General features: G+C 38.6%; 1 protein-coding gene across 3 annotated transcripts in view; it reads right to left on the bottom strand.

Moving 5' to 3' along the window:
* Nucleotides 1-21,773, bottom strand: part of GPAM (glycerol-3-phosphate acyltransferase, mitochondrial) — a 31,881-nt gene extending 10,108 nt beyond the window's left edge. For 2 of the 3 annotated variants that reach the window (XM_032695085.1, XM_032695088.1), the window contains exons 1-17: nt 21,744-21,773; nt 21,307-21,537; nt 19,823-19,953; nt 17,701-17,823; nt 14,617-14,690; nt 11,655-11,768; nt 10,285-10,434; nt 9,539-9,635; nt 8,435-8,571; nt 7,780-7,876; nt 6,862-7,074; nt 6,362-6,475; nt 4,386-4,471; nt 3,230-3,345; nt 2,340-2,410; nt 966-1,230; nt 313-455 (exon numbers count right to left, since the gene is read on the bottom strand). In XM_032695085.1, coding sequence (XP_032550976.1) covers nt 313-455; nt 966-1,230; nt 2,340-2,410; nt 3,230-3,345; nt 4,386-4,471; nt 6,362-6,475; nt 6,862-7,074; nt 7,780-7,876; nt 8,435-8,571; nt 9,539-9,635; nt 10,285-10,434; nt 11,655-11,768; nt 14,617-14,690; nt 17,701-17,823; nt 19,823-19,924 — 1,902 coding nt within the window. In that variant the 5' untranslated portion in view covers nt 19,925-19,953; nt 21,307-21,537; nt 21,744-21,773. Of the gene's footprint in view, nt 1-312; nt 456-965; nt 1,231-2,339; nt 2,411-3,229; nt 3,346-4,385; nt 4,472-6,361; nt 6,476-6,861; nt 7,075-7,779; nt 7,877-8,434; nt 8,572-9,538; nt 9,636-10,284; nt 10,435-11,654; nt 11,769-14,616; nt 14,691-17,700; nt 17,824-19,822; nt 19,954-21,306; nt 21,592-21,743 lie in introns of those variants that run through there. The other variant, XM_032695086.1, reaches the window with a different exon arrangement.
* Between the last annotated feature and the right edge of the window lie 29 nt (nt 21,774-21,802).

Below are 21,802 nucleotides of genomic sequence, written 5' to 3'. Positions count from 1 at the left end.
ATAGGAGCTGAGTACTCTCAAAGCCTTGTGTTTGTTTAGGTAAAAAAAAAAGAAACTAAATAGTTTGGGCAGAATGCAAATACAGCTGTGATGGTCTAATGACACCAGTGACACAAAATTTGTTAAGAGGCATTAAGAAGCCCACCTTGAATTGTGGGAAGCTGAGAGAGCAGCTTTTCCTTCTCAGGAAAGGCAAGCTGCAGGCTCAGCCCAGCATCACCCACCGCAGCACTTGCATGAGCAGCAGGTGGCACTCAGTAAAGTAACAAGCAGCAAAAATTTGACACCTGGACAATGAATGCAGTTACTTACCAAAGATACATTAAATTCATTAGAAAGCAAGTAACACAGGCTGGCAGCTTTTCGGACCAGGTGTTCTTGACTAATCAAACTGGGAGAAGCACCACTGGTACCATTTCTGCACCTCCTACTCTGAACTGCATGAAGGCTGCAGGCTAGAGCAGAAACATAAGCAAAGTTTAATTTTCCAAAGAGTTTTATAGCAAAGGAAATGTCAAACTTTTGTTTTGCCTATTTCTAGGCCTAAAAGCAGTCAAACATTACACATGCAATTCAAGAATACAGACAGAATTCACCAGTATTTTGTGTTCAATAATGTCAAATCAAAACAGAATCTCAATAAAATGCTGCTCATCAAAGGTTTTGCCATGTTGGCAAACAGGTTTTGCATGTTAGCTCAGAACTCTGATAGTGCCTTGCCTATGGCAGTGACCAATAAACAGATACTTCCAAGAAAGATAAAGGATGAAGGGAAAAAAGAGTGGCAATGTTCCACAAACAAAATGCAAGTTTACTCTAAGATTGTTTGTAAGTGCAAACATGGGTTGAAGCAGGGAGCGAAAAAATATATTAAAGTAAATAAAAAACTGATGAAGTTTTTAGTGCAGATACTTTGACTTCATGGGTTACAAGAAAGTCTTTCCTTGGTAAACCCCAAAACATACCAATAACAGCCTCTTTAATGAATACATGAACTACTCCATTGCTGTAGAAGTTGAGTTCAAAGACAGCAGGTATCGTTACGCTGGGAGTGACGAAGAACTCGTTGTTTCTGCTAGTGTTCGTGATATTTACACAGTTCCCCAACAAGTGGATGGCATGCATAACAACATCATCTGAGTTCCCTGAAAATCCCAAGTCAAAGTCACGGGCTAAGACCTCCTCCTTCATGGAGAAGAAATCTTCTACCAACCTGGAAAGATCAGTTCCCTAGAAATAAAAACAGAATCACACAGTGAAACAATTGTTCTGCACAGGAGTTTATCTGTAAACTACATAAACAGGTATATAGCAAACACATAAACAATACACTAATTATTAATAACCCAAAGCACAACAGTCATATCAGAAAAACTGATTTTCACTGAGGTTTGCTGAAGTAGTCCCACGTGTTTTGAACTACATGCCATTATATTTTTTAAAGCCATGCAGCTATTGGGGAATGCAAGATTTTTGTTTGCTTCTTGGTTTATTTCACAGCCTGCAGAGACCTGAGTTGTTCTTCAAGAACACGTCAGAGATATTGTATTCCCATTATCTATGCTATAAAATGAATGCTCAATTATCTGGGAGTACTGTAATGAATAAAACTGTTCAACTGGTTTGGAACATAAGGAAAAGTCTTTTTTCAAGCACTTCCTTTTCTTGTTTTCTGTCACAACAGCTTCAGATCACATTGTAAAATGTTTCTTTGACTCTACTATTTTAGGAAATTGGAAAGACTGCACTGATGAGAATGGTGATACTTCTTCCACAAGGAAGATTACATATCTGATCAATATTTTTAAATTTGTTCTCAATTTATGTGCAGTACAAGCTTCAGTCTAGGAGTCCAGGTGTGTAAAACACACCTGTAGGAGAAAAAAAATTCTTCCAAGCCCCATGCACAAGACTTGCATTAAACATTCATAATCATTCTGCCATTGTGATATAATATTTTAGTACTGGGAAACAGCAAATTTAATTTGAAAATGAATGGAATAGTTTGTAGTGTATTCAACAGTGAATATGTTTTAAGATCTAAAAAATTCTTAATGCAATAAATCAAACCCATGTATTCTTTAAAAAAAAGCATAATGTTTTGAATTACAAAGAACTATTTCCACATGAGCATTTATCATCCCGTCAATAATGGCTTGTTTTCAAGCATCCACCAGTAACTAAAATATAGGCACTCAGACTACCCGAAATCTATTTTAATTTAAATGCATCTTTCTTCTTTTCAGTATCAAGTAATAGCAACATGCATTCTTTTTTTTTTTTTTAAGTTAAGAAGGTCAAAGTAATGTTTAACTATTTAAGCAACACAGAAGCCTTACCTGCCTGTGTCTGTACAGCAACAAACAGGCAACAATGTGGGTAGACATCACAGCACAGGACTTGTTAGCAGCTAGAGGTAAACAAGATAAATTCGTTAAGCATCTGAAACACTCAGAACATCATTACAAGTGAAAGAGTGCCTATTATTTAAAAAATAATAACAGTGATGTTGGCACCGAACTGTACCTACTGAATGAAACACAAAGGATGTTGTGTCTATATAGTAACAATATTTAAATAATCAAAGTAACTTGAACTAAGGTCGAATAAAGCTTCAACGTTTACTAAGCTAAGTACTGTTTTGTATGCATTTCTTATACCACAAATCACAGGTCTATTGACTAAAGCATACACCATATAACCTATAAAACCTAGTAACACTGGTCCATGCAGCTAGGGGAGTTCATGAGAGTATGATCTTAAAATAATGCCATTCAGACACTCCAATAACTTCTTACATGAAGAGGTAAGAAATCAGTGTACCAGTATGACTATCAAACACTTCAGAGTACAGCAAGTTTAGTACACTAGTCCAAGCAATACAAATGTTAGCAAAACAGACAGAACAAAAAGCTTAATCAGAAATCTAAATCAGGAAAAGAGTTCATTAAACTTTGAAGAGGAGAGAGGGAGGCAAGGGGTAGAGAATTGTCGAGAGAGCATTTGAAGTCATGAAACAACCACCTGAATGGAGTGAATTAGGAAGTATGACATTACCAAACAACAAATTCATTCAGTCAGCAAAACAAACCAGGTAGTTGATAGCAACCCGGTCTAGTGGAAAGTGTCCGTGCCCATGGCAACGGGCACTGGAACTGGATGACCTTTAAGGTCCTTTCCTACCCAAACCATTCTATGATTCTGTGGTAGTGATACTCTTAACACTTACTGAACAAAATATGCTCAGCCAAGTTGGATATCAGCTCTCTTCTGAAGGGTTCACAGGTGATATCCCTGGAGTTGGGCAGCGAGGCCTCTGCGCTTTCATCCACAGTATCATTAGGTCTAAATACAGAATAAAAATTAACATGATGACATTTAGGTTTAGATTAAAATGTAAAATAACCTAGACTGATATTTTTTCATATATACTAACCAAAATAGAGCACAAAACACCACTGTAGTCTGGTAAGGGCAGAAAAATGTTACCTGTAAATAGCTCTACCGACTTTTACAGATTATTTCTTCACACTAAACAACAATCTAAGATAAGACTACCAAAAGAAAAATTGCAACCTTGTTCTATGGCTATTCATGACTTTGCTGTAACATCAATTATACCCCACAGCTCTTTTCCCTTCAATGAATATGGACAACAGTAGAATAGGCAAATCTGCCTAAAAGCTGGATAGAGCCCAGTCTCTCCACAAGCTAGAAATGGTCTTTTGTATCGACCTACAACTTTCTAAAGGTAAATGACTGACTTTGTCTCTACCAGGAGGACACAGGTTCGTACAGTTACAGCAGAGACCTCAACTAAAATGTGTATCTATGTAACAAATGCAGATTTAGCCCTTGAACACAGTTTTGCAGTTCTGAGTGACAGTCACCTCCTTGAGAGCAAGGGGTACTCACTCACAGATCCTATTTGTTTTGTAAATATTCCAAAGTCTTGTGCAAGCTTAGTGAGGTTTAAAACAAATCCTTCACTTTTCATTAAGCATGTCATTTTTTCCCCAAGTTATTCTATAAAATTTATAATTAAACCAAGAGAGGTCACTAAAATAAAAACCAGCCAAACAAAAAACAAAACCCAAACCCAAAACAAAACAAAAAGCCACAAACAAACAAACAAAAACAAAACCCAAAAACCTTTTAAAAGCCTCCTCGAATTTATTTAAACAGAGCTCATCAGAAAGAATGCAATTCTTATAAAAAACTGCTGTTATAATTGTCTAAGCTTTTCAATTTTCTATAAACAATTAGATTACCCTTGAGGAGTTCAAGCACAGCTTGGATTGTAATGCAGAACATTAAAAAGACAAACAAACAAACAAATCCCAACTTGTCCTCCCTCTCAACAACACTAAAAAAAAAATCTCTACCTTGATGGAAGTATAGCTGGTAACAAAGCTTGTTCCAAAGAAAGAGGAGCAGGCACAAGTTTTTGGCTTTGGTTGTTTACATATTCCTGTTAAAATAAGAATTGTTATTTTTTGTACTTTTCCCACTTTACTCTTGCATTCAACTGATGATATTACTATAGGAAAAAAGGCAATTATTCAAACTGCAACTGTGATTAAAAATAGCTCACACTATTTAAAGCAGTAATAAGGTCAGAGATATTAAAAGTTTTCAACAACTTATTCATTTTTTACTTTATTTTATGCAAAAGCAAACTTCCCACATCAAGGAATCTGTACTTCATGCAAAACAACGCAATGAAAACAATACATAACCCCTGTCAGCACCCTGCTGGGAACAATTCCTTTGAGACTAGCTTCTCCACGATTAAATTAATGAGAACCGCCTCATTAATATGAGTGAGAGCAAAGCCTAATACCCATTCAGAACCAACACGAAGTAATTATTGCTTGCTGCTGCTTTGTCAAATGCCAGGATGGGGAACTTCTCCGTAGGTAAACACTGGTGTACAAACTCCAGTTGCAAGATTCCCTCACAGTGACATAAACTTAAGCACCCAGGAAGAAGGTAAGGGCACTGCATGCTTGGAACTTTCGAATCCCAAATTTCTCAAAAGCCTCTCCTTACAGGTTAGCATTTACACTACTCCGTTTTCAGGACTCTGTGTTCCTTCGGTTTCTGTAAAGAATGGGAAACTAAAGAGCCACTTAACCTGCTGCTCAGGAAAACAGTTCCCTCCCAGGAAAGCTGCTTAAAAGACTTTCACAGCCAGCTCACTCTCTCCTGCTTCCAAGCCTGTGCTCCAGAACTGCAGAGGCCCAAAATTAACCCCCAAAGCTCATCTGCTTTAGAAAAACCTGCAGTGACATAACCACAGTTACTTCTGCAAATCTTAGTTAAGGCATACTTAAATGATTTATGCCATTTATCACCCTTCTGAGGTACAATAAGAAATACACATACAAATGAGACCTGACAGAGCTTGCTGATTAGCATTTCTCTAGATTAAGAGGGCAGATAACCTTCTTTTCCTTACACTGATCCAAGAATTGTTAACTCCCTACCAAGAATAGCCCAAACCTCCTCCTTGAAGTGCATTAGTATCTTTCCCTACTACGCTAATTATAATGCAGTGCAGACAGTCACAATAATTTCATGCTGTGGTAACTGAACCCTCCAAAGCTCTCCAACCTACTGCTTTTCTGAGAGAAGTAGGGCAGAAAAAAGAACACCTAATTAATTTGAATAATGTTCTAGTAGGTTGCTGTTGCAGTAGTTAATCTTATTAAAGTCACACTAAAAATAAGGCATACTGTGGCAGAATACAGATTAGTGAAATGCAGATAAGTATAGTACCAGCAAATTCTGCAAACAGATCAGGGAAGATTTAAAGAGTGAACACAGATACTACCACACCACTACATTCCCTGAGAAGCTACAAAACACCTATATATGCAACATACTAATCATAATACTTTTATAGCTACTAATTTACTTAGCAATTTCAAAAATCTAGTGAGATAAATGCCCTTCCTCAATAATAGCATATGCCATTAAATTACTTAAACTGGAAAACAGCATTCAGGCTCCTTGAACTCCTAATGTTTCTACTACGTAAAGGATTACTGCATGGTACAAGGATCATTTTAAAGATTGTTTGCTAAACAAACAAAGAACCCCAGTAAGAACACTTAAACCACTTTGAAACTAACATAACCCTTTTCATCAGCTTTGAGTCTATTTCAGCTTAACACAAATGTGCCCGAAGACTCACACATTCATCAAAACAGGGGTAGTTTGTCTTACCAGAATGGACTTCAGCAGATAATGCTACTGATGATAACCCACAAAGAAAAAAATCAAAATAAATGTGTCCCATTATTGAAATATCAAAAATGTCAAACCTTCAAATGGATTTTCAAGAAGTCAAACTTACTTTTAAGGAAAATGGTTGTGCAAAATCTACTCTGACACACCCATAATTCTTCCGCAGCATTCTGAAGACTCCTCTAGCTATACTCCAAAGACTTTCATTCTTCTTAGGCTTGCCCTAGAAAACAGAGGTGGCTGGTTTGAGTTTTCTTCCACTTCGCAATTACAAGGTTATGTTTAAAATTAAAATGCATGCAACAGCAGAAAAAACAAGGTCGAAGCTTTTGACACACCTTATAACTTAAAAGTAAATCTAGAGAACTACTTTTCTCCATAGAGATCCACTTGAACATATTATTTGTTATGTCATGAATTTGCATGTGGAAGTATGTCACCTGTCCCTCAGCACTTCCTGTCAGAGAGGTTTTGTGATTAATGGCTCTTTGCTCTTCAACGCTAATCCCGAGTACCTGTAACAGGACTAGCACATCATTTAACTCTAGCACATTTTCCTGCATAAGCAGAAAATCCCCTAGGCAAAACAAGTTGTTCAATTGCTCTTACCAGCTGTTCACTGTTATAGTGACCTTCAATTATGCGATCATAGGAGATTCCCACGGGTATAATTAGGACATCAGGAGTAGCATTTGAGAAGAGAGCATCCACCACCACAGATAAAAGACCTGCTCTAGCTCCAGATGCCTTTCCACTTCGAGACCGTGTGCCTTCCAAGAATATTTCTAAAAACTGTTGCTGTCTCAACAGTTCTTCTATGTGCTGAATACAAAAAGATTGAAAAAGAGAAAAAATAAATATCTAATTATATTGGCAAATTCACATTTGAAATATATTGTCAGCAACCATTTCCTTTTAAAAGCATCAGAAGACCATGAGTTGGCATGAACACTTCTGAAAAAAAAGCAATAATTAATGCTTGACACAAACCCAGACAAATCTGAAACTGAATTTGCATGAATATACAAGCAGTATAATGACTTTTGTTCAAAGAGCATCTCTAGCAACAGTTGATCTAGTCAATTCACATTCATCTCTTCTTCTGGTTCCCCAGCATATCCCATCTTCCAAGATGCAAATACAGCTATTATACTGAATGGCACAAAGGATTACATCAACCCATCATAAACAGAGAATTCCATTATGTTAACAGAATCAGTGTAGATATGCCTCAGAACAAAAGACATCAGAGAAACAAAGCCTAACATTAATTCAGGGAGCATTGATTCCACATTCTTTAGCAGTGATTATGCAAGGTGGAAATCTCTTCATCCTCAAAGGGGCTGAGCATTCGATTTTCTTTAATTCTATAAATTCAAGAGTTCATACAAAAATGAATCCCCTTTTTGCAGCATGAAACCGAAGACAAATTCAAAGCGGTAAAATAGATCTCCAGACAGATGGAACTCACTTTCCCACTTGAACCCAACTGAAATGCTACCTACAGAAACAACAAGAAATGCATACCACATAGAGCAAAGCTCTGTAGAGGAAGTCCTTACGACCAGGACTCGGATCCAACTTCCGACGAATGAAAAACCCTCCTAGCTTGCGGATCAACGTGCTGCAGGATAAAGAAGGATTATACTCACTGAACTTAGTTGCAGGAAGCTACTACACATCCAGCACAAAATTCCCAGCACACAACAGGAACTGAAATAACTGAAATTGCCAAAGACTAAACTGTACTATACTACTTGCACATGGCAGGACCATACAACTATTTCTCCATTTAACTTATGAAACAGGCTTCTCTATCCTGTCCTGCTCCATTTCACTCCCTTGACAGGCCATTTTCTGGGAGACTTGCACACTGAGATGCTGGTGATCCACCTAACAGTTAACCTGAGCTGTCCTGAGTCTGTGCTGTGCTGCACAAACAGCATTCACTACACTTTTTCACAGTCATCTTTTCCTAGTCACCTATCCACTTTGAGACTCCTAGGACAAAGGAATACCCTTCCTTACCCTACTTGGGTTATGACAGAGCTTCTCTCTCTGAGCGTGTTATACATGATGGCCCAGCAATACTCAGATATTTCTGCACTTGGACCTAAGACATATTGCACAACAGGTCAGATCCCGCCACTTCAGTCTTTTTCAAATAAGAAGAGGTTATTACCTGAAGATGGGGATGTTGAGATTGTTCCCTGCAGCAATGTAGGGTGCTTTGATGTTGTGGCAGAAAAGAATGAATGTAAGAAGCAGGTAGTCAATGTGGGATTTGTGAACAGGCAAAAAGATAAGAGGCAAATTCATCTATGGTGGAGAGAGAAGGAAAAAAGAGAGAAGGCAGTTGGTAAGAAATGTGGAATATTACTCCTTTTCTAAAATCCTTCACTGAGATTGCTAGCATCATCTTCTCTGCACTGATGGTATTTTTCCAGTTACCATCATTGAGTTTTTTTACTTCTGGTTTTCCTTCAGCTGTGACAACGAGATTTTTTTAGTCAATCATACTTACTTTTCATGGACTGCAGTTTTCAGTTGCATGCATTACATTAGCACTAATTAATACTCCCAGTTTCTTCAGATAATAATCAAACAGTTAAAGGGATGTGGACAAATCTTCAGTGTCACCAAAAGTACTGGTATTTCCATTAGATATTAGCAAGGATCTATGAATAGTGGGGTTCCCTAACACTATAATCAAAAAACAACAGAAAATAATAGGAACCTTTTTTGTTTGTTTGTTTCATTTATCTAATCAGTATTTCTAAGGTAAATCCTGCAAAAAGAATCAATTCGAGTATAAAGAAAATGGTAGAATTTAGGAATTTGTTTGACCAATTTCAGTGAGTATCAAAGAACTGGGAATGTACTGCTAGTAAGAAATAGGAAGACTTTATTTCTTAAAGATTTTTATTCCAAAACAAGGTAAAAGTGAAAAATCCTAAATATATCTACTAATTTATTATTGGCTGCCTCAGCTTAAAAAAAGAAGAAAAATGTTGGATGCAGGTTATCTGAGATAATCATGCAGTCCAATACTTAAAATTTGATACTGAGGCAAAGGTAAAATCAGAATTCCCATCATATTTTAGGTTATTTATTAGAGCATTATATTTAATTGAGAACCCTATTTCACAGATACAAGACACTTCTATCTACAATCTCACTTCATACAGACTTAGCAAAACTCTCATAACAATAGAAAGTGCTGTAAATATTCACAGACACTACATCAGAAATCTACCTTATTAGATTTTTTCCCACCCTTCCTTACCTCTGTTGCTGCTTTGACCATTTCTATTTGACCTCTGTGGATCTGGATATTCCAGAAAAAGCTGTTAAACAACTTCAGTAACACCCAGCCAGTTAACCTAAAGGAAGAGCAAACAAAACCCAAAAGGCTTCATTCAGTTCTGTCTCTCTTTTATATTGCTTCTCTATGACTAAAGGCAAAGCCATAAAATCTGATTACTTTATATTCAAACAAAAATACTGTAAAATCCAATTGCCAAACAAGTTTTCACCTATGGTTAGTAACCATATTTCAGTCTCCTGTAGTTATGACACTGATCAACCTCAGTGAAGCCTGTTCAAAGGGTAGGACCACCATCTGTGAGGTATTTATAACTACAGATTAGAATATTAAAAAGGCTACTGGAAAAATGATCTTTCACAGTCCATGGTGCTGCAGATAGCTGCTCTTGCCCATATGAGACTGAAATTACGCCAATATTGGTCTAAGCATTAGTACCAAACCTAGTTTTGAGAGGAAAAAAAGTTTGTATTTGATCTTGTAAGATTCATCCCTTGTAAAGGCAGATGGTTTCTGCTGCATCTGAAAATGAAGAATAACTACTATTTTGTTAGCTAATAATAAAAAAGGGATTTTTATGAATAATGTATTATTTTTAGAATAATTATTCACTATTTATGCATTATGTGTTACAAGTTCTGTTGTTATTATAAAGAGCTTTTCCATTCTTCCACCGACTAAAAACACCAATGAGACATTTTCCTCACCTGATTAAAGCAGGTGACACATTTGCAGCCATTTCTTGGAGTATTTTCCTAGCTTTCTTCTTCACTTTGTTGATAGCTTTAGGATCTGTTGGAGTAAAACTACCTGGAGCACTTGGTTCAGAAGCTTCATCTACTATGGCCTTCTGGACTCTAACATTGAAAAATAAAATGTATGACACAGAAGAGTCCAAGACACACACAACAACTGCTGAGAATGTGCTCTGCATTACTACAGGAGCAACTTGCAAACATAAAAAAAACATTTATACTGAAGTATTGTATACTCCACATGCATTCAATCTAATTCAGTAGTTTTCTAAGCTCTGATTTAACATGCAGTTGATGGATGAGTACATTCGAAGTTGACCACATAAAACAGTATATATGCAAATCACAGGTACTAATATTAAGTGACTGCCAATTTTCAGAACTGGTCAATAAGGTTAAAAATTCATAGAGAACAGATGAAATCTCATTGTTTTTAATATTTTCTTTTTCCTGTCATAGCACTTTCACTTACCTCACTAGATAGATTAATGCAGTTGCTATTTTGAAATTCTACAGTATTGTTCCCCTTGAATTCTCAGTTTTACAAAGTGTAACAAAATCTATAAGGCCTATTTTTCCCATTTGAAACAAATCTAAGTGAGATTAAGTGGTTTAACACACTATAACTATGGCACAACGCAGTCTATTTACTTTTCAAAAGCAACACTATCATCTTCAGACGGACTCAAACATTAAAAATTCAGGAGAATTAGGAATGTTAATGTAGGCAGGGAGTGCCTTCTGACAAAAAAGTAGGCTCAAGGAGGGGGTATGCGGTTGAATTTCTTTATGTCCAGGGGAAACTGATCCCTTAATAGCTAATCAAGGGCTCAACATGCCATTTAAAATGTGGTCTATGAAACTGAAAACAGGCTCCTCAAAGTAAAGGGTGGGAATTTCACTCTACAGCCTTTTTCTATTTTTGCCTCGTGCTCCAGGTGTACACACAGGGTACTTCAAAATGCTGCTTTCCTATTACTTCTGAAACACTGACAATTTCTAATGACTGCAGTATGACTTTGGTGGTAATGATTTACACGAATTAGATAAACAAAAGTTTGAAGCGCTCCCGTGTAGCAACTTATTTTTCTGTGTATTGGCTGGTGTTCCCCCACTAGGCATCACTCATATGGAGACTTGTACTTCTTTAATCCCCTCTTTTACTATTCAAACAGAAATTGCCAGCTACAGCCCGGAAAGGCTGTGCTAAAGACACTGTATTTTCTGGTATTTTAAACAGTCTGATTTCTAAAACTTGCAGTTTCCAAATTCTTATATCATACATACTAATTTAAAAACCAGTTTATTTTGCATTATCTTACCTGCTGTTATTCAGCACATTTTCTGTCAGATTCTTGGCAAACATACCCTTATGAACATCCCTTTCTTGCACAAAAAGGACATAACAAAACCGTCTTGCAAGCCACCCCCTGTACCTACAAAAATAAAATGGGTATTTCAGTGTGATTATTGAAATATTTGACTGCCAAAAAAAATAGTATGAAAAATACCTAAAAATACAATTAAGTAGCAAAAGTAAGAAAAGTTTTATGAAGGGCTGCCTAAAAGCTTCTTTATCTGCTAGTAAATTGCCAATATGTCCATGTTATAGATGAAGTAACTCATACACAGCACAAAATATCTGAGACAACTGGGGTCTGCATCACTTCAGTCCAGGGTGACACTGGCCTTAAAACACCCATGGTATGACAGGAAAGTAGTAAACAAACCAGCATATACATTTGTGTCTCTGCTGGAACCAACTCTCCAGCTCAATAAGGTCAAAAGAAGAGGTAGTGGTGATTTCCCATTTGTTGACTTTCCACCGAGGAAAGTAAATGCCAGCTAAGAGGTTTGCCAACTTCTTGAAGGCACACTGGGTCCTCTTGGGAAAGTTGCTCACGTAAGCACAGGGTAAACTCTCACAGATACTTTTGAAAAGAAGTTTGCATTAGCCACCAAAACTAAAAATGTTTTTTCAGTAACTTTTTCTTCCCTCCCAGTGTTTTTAAACACCCAGTTTTATGTGCCTGAATAACAGTAAATCTCTATAAATTCAAGTGTTTAAGGTAATTTCTCTTATGTGGACAGTCTCTTCTTTCCAAATTAACCCTGTCCTTTACTGTCTAGATCATATAAGCAGCAATCACCTGAGAAAACGCTACTTTGAACACCAAACATCACAGAACATGCAAGTGAAACAGGAAGGGCTAAAAATCCAGCCCCCAGCAGTGAATATGCACTAGTATTTTTCTCCTCACCCCCCTTACCAGGCCAGGACTGGACAAGCCACCACTTACGTGGGTCACCCCACAAAACAAACAGCTGGGACCCTGGAACAACAGAGCTGATGCCATTGGTCAGAATTAAGAGTTGGACAAAAAAATAAATTCTGGCCATTCCTGAGACCAGAGCACTGAATATTACGTAAAACCCTTGTCCTGAGGTCTGCTGGTGCAATGCATGGCTGATTTTCTAGTGAGTGTCCCAAACTGAACCGTGGGTGGTTTCCATGCTGGAGCGCCGCCAAGGTCTCACTGCTTGTCATCACCTGAGTTACTGATCGTGGCTGTTAAACCTCCCTACCACGTTTCAGTAAATTTATACATGTGTTATAAACAGCTAGGAAAGATGAGAAGGAACTTTTACACTGCAAAAGGCCAAACTACCTGAGCACACAGGTCACTTGCACTGTAATTAAGATGAGTGAACATGCACAAGCCACTGGCACAGTCTTGACACATAATGGTTACACAAATATTCAGACTGCCTCAAAGGACAAAGAATTTTGCTATTCATGCTGTCAGAGAAGCAGACTGGTAACTCTGTTTTAATTGCGTTTTTCCTTTTCCCCTTCTCTTTGGAGTTTGAGAGCCTTAATAATTTTTCTAGAAAGCAAAGATAAGGATATGTTTCTTTCTGACAATGATTTTGGTAATTATGAACATATCATCACAGCAGCATACAGTTATTGCAGGTATCAGTCAAGGTATGAAGACCTCTACATTCATTTTGCAGCTTAGACATGATGTAGTTTAATTAGAAAAATCTGTTTGCTGATCATGTAGCAATGAGAAAAGACAAAAACCACACAGAATGGACCCAGTCAAGATATATTAAAAAACTGGCAGCCATATCTCAGCCAAAGGCTGTGATAACATCTCAATACAGTTACAGTACTCCAGCAGTTAAAGAGAATCCCTCTTGCTGTCTAAGGCTGGGAAACTGTGACTCTGTAACCACGTGGGACCACAGAACTTCATTAAACTGTCATTTTTCACACCATAATGACATTCTGAGCTAAAGATATTTATTTCAGAATAGTTCATTAACCCATATCTTTTGTCCTTTTATTTCCAATTTAAGTAACTTTGACCATTCAAAACTATTCAATCATCAGACTTCTGAAACTAATTTTAAAAAAACAGTTAAAATTGAACACTATTTCTGTTATTATTCTGTATCCTAAACTACAAGCTCAACTCTTAAAAAAACCATAATTAATTCAAGTGTAATAAGGAACAGTCTCTAACATTAGCTTCCTCCCTCTCAAGCACAGCACAATACTGCCTTTCTTCCACTCAGACACTTTGGCTCACTTCTTTTAGGCTGCTGCCCTCTCTTTGTTTGCTCTGACTCTATGACAAACACTGCAGGACCTGCTTACGCTAATGATTATTGAAAAAAAACTTAGCAAGCATTATTAACTTTCCAAAGAACAGAATATTTGTGCTCAATTCCAGGATCTTTGTTCCAGAACTCAAGATATGCTTCCATTAGTGTAAAGATACATCATCATTTTTGGGTTATATACACCATCTTTCAGGAGCTGCACTCTGCCACTGAGGCAGAAGAAGTATCTTAAGACATATTTAGATTTAATTGCCATTACTGATAATAGACAATGCCTAAATTATGAGCCAGATCTGCTCAGTAAATTAAAATGAAGCCTGAAGTCATTCTGCACATAGGAATAAATCAGCTTTTCTCAGCATTATGCCACAGATGTTACCATTTGCACTAAAGGATCTAGAGGTGCTCTGGTTTTTGTGAAACAAGTTTGACGCTTACGCTCCTTGTCTATAACCCCGATGGACTTTGCCCAGCTCCCAAATACACACAGCCAGATTTAACAAGTACATTACTTTCCTGAAGGCAGCACCACTTCCTGCATTTTAGGACCACAACACATTTTCACTCAGTCTGGACTACCCTAGAGATTTCTCTGTCATAAAATCAGAACACATTGGATTTTAAAAGCAAAAGAAAGACTTGCTACATTACCTTGTATGTGTTTCATTGATATATATGACATTACGTAGACCCAAAGAAGGAATACTAGAATTGAAAAAGTTATCCTGTAAAACCAAGAAAAGAAAAGACTGGTGAATTATTTGGTTACATAAGAACAGCTGTGTCTATTACACTCACCATAACATTTAAGATAATGCAATGTTTTCCATTTGTACTATAAAAAAACCCCCAAACCAGAGAAGCACTGAACCTGCTCATACAGTACACACAAACTGTTCCAAAATGAAAATGAAATTCAAGTCACTATTCCAAACTCCAACACTTTCACAGAATTCTCTAGGCTTTAGAGTGTGGTTGCTCTAGCTGTATTCTTCAAGCCACAATATTTCATTGTATTCTGACGCAATATAAACCAGGACTTGTCATAATACAGAACTCATCTTTAGACAGAACTTTATTAAGCCACATTCAGCATTAGTATAACCACAAGCAGTTGACACCCAGCCTGTGACATCCAGTTTGCCAGCAGATCAGGCATCATGTACAAACAGCCCAAGGGTCAGGATATCCATCCATAGTTCGGTGGCAAATCTCCACATTCCTGCTCTGCCTGAACAGCAAACTCAATCCAGCCTTCTAGATCCTTGTTACAGACTCCACATTCCAAGCTATGAACTAGGGAGAGTTTAGGAGCAGTTCCACTCTGGATAAACAAATATTCCTTGGCAAAAAGACCTAAACTTTAATCTTCCATATTCTGAGGAAATACCTTGACCGAGAGGCTAATTTTTTTCTATCCAGATAACACACAATTATAAAACTGGTACCATGCCAGCAGTGAATTACAGCTAGAACTACTGGAACTGTACATGTCAAAGAAGACAAAAACAGGACAGTGAAGGAGAAAGATGGTTACCAGTAGCAGAGCTGCAGAACAGCCTCACCACCAATTCTGCAATGGGAGTCAGATAAGAGTCATTTGTTTGTATTTTGTTTAGGACACACTATTCACCACAAATTAAAATATACAAGTGTCCTATGTCATTTGCAAATCAGGTAGAAATTAGGGGCTATAGTGGGAGCACAGAGTCTTCTGCCCCCCTGCTAAAGCATAACTGTGCCGTACATTCAATCAACCAATTGTTGCTTTAAGCTCTTAAGAGGAAACTTCAAGGTAATGCTAATTTCTTTGACTATTCACTGGTGATTTTTTGTGGATCTTAAAAGTTGATGAAATGTTCTGGCAAAGAGAAGAGAAATGACTTGTTCTTGTTCTCCCAAAAAAAAAAACCAGCAACAAAGTTAAGTACCACTGAATGCCCAAATCCATTCCAGTGCTCTAATCATTAAGTTATAACCTCGCTCTGCAAAGCTCATCCTCCAGCTGTAACATCATACTTTAGCTTTTCCTTATTTAACTCTTCCTCAATCCTGTGTCAGGCAGAGGATCTGGTTCTGTGAGACCAACAGAGCCAATACAGGATCCCTCTACTGCTGCAAGAAGCCCAGCTCCCACCCCCACATCCTACCCTTTCCTGCTGAACACTACCCCTCACCATCCCTCACCTCTTAACTAAGAGCATGTCTAGCATTCACCACATCCCTTAATGAGCCAACTTCATTCAGACAAGACTGAAAACTAAGAACTAGACTAAAAACTAAGACTAAATGAATAAAGCAGGTAGTTTTCTGCTTGATTAGTGAACTTGATCAGCCCCTAGGAGAATAAGGAGGAAAATGAGAGGGAGACTCAAGACCTGCCACTCTTAGAACTACCAAGCTGTTAGTTTGGCTGACACACTTAAGGAAAGCTGTCTCACTCATTCATTCCTTTTCCTTAAGAGAAATAATTAAAAAGGCAAATCAAAAAAAAAAATCTGGAGTCTACAGAGAGGATCTTCTTTGTTACTGTCTGTGCAAGGATGGTATTTTCTCCTTATAGTAGAAGGCAATAAAGGGCTCAATAGGTCATGCCCCTATCTTAAGAGGGATCTCAGGATAGTTAATTAGTCTCCTACTAAACGGACAAAATACAGAACAAGATTTTTATTTTTAAAGCGTAATTCCCAGCTTGAGATGAATAGCCTAATTACTAACAGGTTAGTTATAAAATGTATAAAGCCCTAAATTGAGGATTCATACACAACTTTTCACATGTCAAAGCACTTGACTTGTCTGTTAGAAGTAGTCTCTCAGTTTATCTAATTGCTTGTCTTGTTGCCCAAATCATATGTAGCCTTCACATTTCGATTTCTACACCAAATTTGTGTATCATTGCTAGAATGTTCTGCTCTGGCAGAGGAATCAAGTGAAATAATAACTACTCCTTGGTCAAAGAGACAAGCAAATTTTCATTCTAGTTCAGCCAATGATGGAGCTCAATGCAGGTGTAACTGTGCAATTTAAAGCTCGGGCTGTACATATAGTCAAATTACAGGATGAACTGATTGCAAACTATATTATGCCATTTATCAGCATTTTGCATCTTCAGCTTACAGAAAGGCTGCCCACTGCAGTTCAATGAAGTTCACATTTTAAATCAGCTTGCACAACCTCTCTAGAGCCACCATCTTGACACTGTTCCCAGCAGACAAATATTCCCACTATGGCAACTGGCACTCCCTGTTTCCAGGCTGGGCAGAGAAGCAAGGAATCAGCCAGGTGTAGAAAACTGACTTGTTCTCTCATGTACAGGACTGACCAAGTTTGAAGGGAGGCATACTGCTTAGTTTTGAAACTGCATTTATTCTGTGGATAGAGAAATAAAGTGTCCTAAAAGCAAGCTTTAACACTTTCATGTGCACCAAGTTCCCGTTATTAATTTAACAGAGCAGATAATTTTGCCATACCATTTCCTAGAGATAATTCTGCGGAGCTGGAGAGTTTTGTGCAAGGAGTAAATCCGCACTGAAAGGTGGGAGACTAAGCATCACAGCAAGTCTGTGTCATCCATTTATTCCATGACAAAGAAAATATAACCACAAACAATGGTGCAAAACTTTATGAAGTAAAAACACTGTGACCTTAATTCTGAAAGTAAGGAAACTACTGAAAATTCATTATGCTGCAACTATGCATTATTGTCAAACATAATCCAGTCTATAATCTTCTTACCCGGCTCTGGGGAGTGCATACATAGCAACATCGTCCCATAAACGGCCTTTTTCTGCTCAGCAGAGCCTCCTTCCATTTTAAAGTGGCAGATCGGAAAAGAGTGGGACGAGAGTTATACTCTCCCTGCAGAACAAAAGACCACTCTGTAAATATGTAGAAATGTATGTTTTACTGTGTATGGGAAAACTTTGAGTAAGAGGAGTTGTCAGACACACACACACAAAAAATTACCCCTCAGTTACATAAAGCACAAATTTTTCCAAGATTTTTCTAAAATAAACTATGTTATCTGCAGATGATGTGATTTTAAAAAATAAAAGCAAAATCTCAGTGTTGTACTGATGTATCTAAGCACTGCAGCACATGCTGACACACAAAATTTTAAAAGAAACAATAACTAATTAAGAAACACCAAGGAAACTGCCAGCTGAGAAAAGTGAAAGAAATTAACAGTAAACTACATTCTCGATAGTGTAAACATGCTTGTAATATGAGCAATATATTTGAAGCTTCAACTGAACATCACATCTGTAAAATTGCAACAAGACTCAGTGTGTCCAAAAAATTAACCCAGCAGACTCTGAAGGCACTTTCCAGCAGTTTCATGTAGAGTGGTATGAAAAAAGGAACCCCTGTGCCTTCTCCAAGGTTACACTGTCTATCTGAAGGTTACAAAACCAAATAATCCAAAGTAGCTGGATTCACAGAACTCATTCTCCGTGTTAGAACACTATGTAAAAATTGTTGTTAAGTATGCTTTCAAAGATATTGATTGTTCCAATTAAAGTCTACTGAATTATTGCTTGCCTGAGAATGAGCACTGGGTTGCCATTTCTAAACCATACATTTTATTCAAAGGGAAGTTATTTTCAGTATTAAAAGGGAAGTTACAGAAACAAACCAAAACAAAACCAAAATGATGTTTAAAATAGTACATTAATGTGGAAGAGCAGCAGGGCAGAACCAATACCTTAAACCAGCATAAGGGCTGTAAAACACAAATACATCATCATATACTCAGCCCAGTGAGAAACAAACAGCAAGTCAAAAGCAATGCTGCAGATGCCTAAAAACTGAATTGTGCATATATCACACTTGGCAAGAGTATTGAAGTCGCTTGGGAAATATTCCAAGGGTAAATCTTTCATCTGAAATAAAGAAGCATCAAGACCTAAGCCTGCCATAATCCCTTTCTCTCCAACTTTCTTTAATGCTAACACCAAATTAAACCGACTTTGTAATAGTGTCCTTCTTCTGCTTGCCTCCAACCCTTTACTGAACTCACCAGTACTTTCTTAGAAAACCTCCTTCCTATCTCTTCTGTCCTGCCTGTCCTTATCCCACTTTCTCACAGATCTCTTGGTTACTGCAGTTTGCTGTCTGATGTCATTTAGCTCTAGCTAGATAGAAAACCCAGCTGCCAGGACATCTGTCTTTCCCCCTCAACTCTAAACATGTCTTCAGTTCTTCTTCCAGATCAAGTTCAAAGCCCTCCTCTCCAAATCCATGTCTAATTTCTCCTGACCTATGCTGCTAAACCAACCAGCATCAACCCAGCCCTCACATGGCTCTTTTGGCTCCACCCAGCCCGGTCTGCTCACTGACCCTTTGTCTCCTCCAAATCCCAAGACTCACTCAACAGAGGACATACACTTTTAATAGGTTCCTTATTTATATCCACCAATATTTTCTGCCTTCTGTATTGCATGAAAAGCTCCAGCTTCAATGGCTACGCGACTTTGCATCTTCAGCTTCATGCTCCTTTTTACCTGCGCATTTTAAACTACATAATGCAGAAGAGCAACAAGTTTTCTGTTTGACTTTCTGCTTCACTTTGAGCTACTCCAGAATGGGATTCTGTACATTTACTGCTACATAAAATGATTAGCAACATTACACCAGAGGACTGTATCAGTAGGGTTTGATAGGGTTTTTCTTTTCTAGCAACATTAGTCTTTGGCACAGAAATGAACTGTTGGATCCTCCTTACATTTCAAGTTAAATTAAAACCAAACTGTACCATGCACAAGAGAGGTAATGCCTTTATCTTTGTTCTTCATAAGAATAAAAATGTCCACCTCTGACTTGAATATGGCCAGTAACATTCACAATTTTTACTTACCCATTCTTCACTGGAATGCTTACATCTACTGATGCTGCAGTCTGCTGAGGCGGACAAATAGGAAACATCTATTGTTCCAAGGGACAAAGCAGTTTCATCCATGACACAGGAGTGGAACTGAAGATCAGAAACTGCAAAATAATAACACACATGTGTGTATATATATATGTATATAAACCTACACAGAAGTGCACACAGAATTTCAGTGATGGGTATCTAGCAATAAATTAGCAAATTGGTATTTTTTCACTTTTCAATAAAAGTTCAGTTCTAAAGATGTTTCATTGCAGCTAAAAATCAGCACGATTTTAATATGCCAAAAAAACTCAGCACATTCAAGTTCCACAGCACACCAATCAGCTTCCGGCATGCTTCTCTCTCTCTGCTCTTCTTCCCCTTACAGGTCACTATGGTCCCTTGATAATTTTCCACTGTTCTTCACTGCATGGCTTAAATCATGCAGTCACCACAAGGATACGCATTTCAGCCACTTTCCAAGGCTTACTATTCTCTTGCACTCCATGACTTCATTCTTTTATTACTTGCTTCTCGAGGGCACCTATGATCTACAAAAAATGCCATTAATGTTCTCTCCCAATCCTATCTCACAGTATATTTTATACGTCTGGTCCGGCTGTAGTCAAACCAGTTTGCAAACTCCTCAGGAAGAGTGCTCTATAAAAAAGCACACCCCTAAATCTGAACATACTGCTGACATAAGTGACATTACAGGCTTGTCGGATTAAAAAGCAGTAAAGAAGTCTAAACTTGCATTATTATTTTGAAATGGAAGTTTTATAGTTTATATAATAAGCATAGTAAATAATTCTCCCTTCGCCAAAGAAAAAAGAAAGGGCAAACATATTAAAACAACATAGTGATGTAAAATATACATGCAAAACACTACAAATTAAACTGCTCTGTTATGGAGAGACACTGAAATAGGAATTCCAGCATTTTCACCTAGAGAAACTGTAAAGTGGCAATACCTTCCTCTTCTGTCACTGCAAAGAAACTTCAGTCGTGGCCAAGCTACAAGCCGTAAGGAATAAGACTGATCCCATGCTGTACGTTCTATGCTAAGATCTGCAACAGTAAGGCCTAAAACTTTAATCCAACGTTTTTGCCTTTCTCACTGCCCCCTCCAAGCTGCCACAAAGCCCATCTGGTGATACCCAAGCACTGAGTGCTCAAAACAAACTGGAGTTTGAACCAATATAACCATGCAGCCATCCTTTTGTCTCTGCTAGCTCTTACATTCAATTTGCCTTTTTTTGTAATCAGCGCTCAGGCAATTTAGTATATAAACCGCCCAATAAAAACCAAAAACCCCCTTGTAAACCTCTGAACAGTGGAAGCGAAACGCGTCCTCCTCGGGCTCAAGGTGACCTTGGCTGCACCGGCACACATAAAACATGAACTTCAAAAAATAATACGGAATTAAAAGCTCGTGTGAGTAGCAGCAGCAGCCCCCGTACACATACCTGGGAGACACCCGCAACCCGAGCTCCTGCTCCCGCTCCCCCTCCGCCGCTGTCGCTGTTCACCTGCCGGCCACCGCCATCCCGCGGGATCCACAGCGCTCCGGGATAGCAGGGATCGGCAGGGCTCACTGGGAAGCAATAGGGCTCCAACAGGGCTCCGGGCTCAGTAGGATTCAGGAGGTCTGCAGCAGGGCTCCGAGTCCAGCAGGGCTCCACAGCTCTCCAGCCCTGCTATAAATAAAACCGCGGCGCTGAGCGCGGTGCGGGTGGGCAGCGCTCCGGACACGGCGGCTGCCAAGGGGCCGCCCCGCGCCTCCCCGGCCGCCGCGGGGGGCGGGCGCCGACCGCGGGCACAGGGCCGCGGAGGGTACCTCGGAGCTCCCCGCACCCTCCCGCCCTGCCCGCGCTGCCCCCCGGCGGCCCCACGTCCCCCGCACCCTGTGCTGCCGCCGCCGCTCCGCCGCTCGGCCCCGCGCCTGCCGGGGCCGCACCGCCC

The sequence above is a fragment of the Chiroxiphia lanceolata genome, chromosome 8 (genome assembly GCF_009829145.1).
Source record: "Chiroxiphia lanceolata isolate bChiLan1 chromosome 8, bChiLan1.pri, whole genome shotgun sequence".
Taxonomy (NCBI): domain Eukaryota; kingdom Metazoa; phylum Chordata; class Aves; order Passeriformes; family Pipridae; genus Chiroxiphia; species Chiroxiphia lanceolata.
Note: the sequence above shows the minus strand (reverse complement) of the source record. Positions and strands in the feature narration are given on the sequence as shown.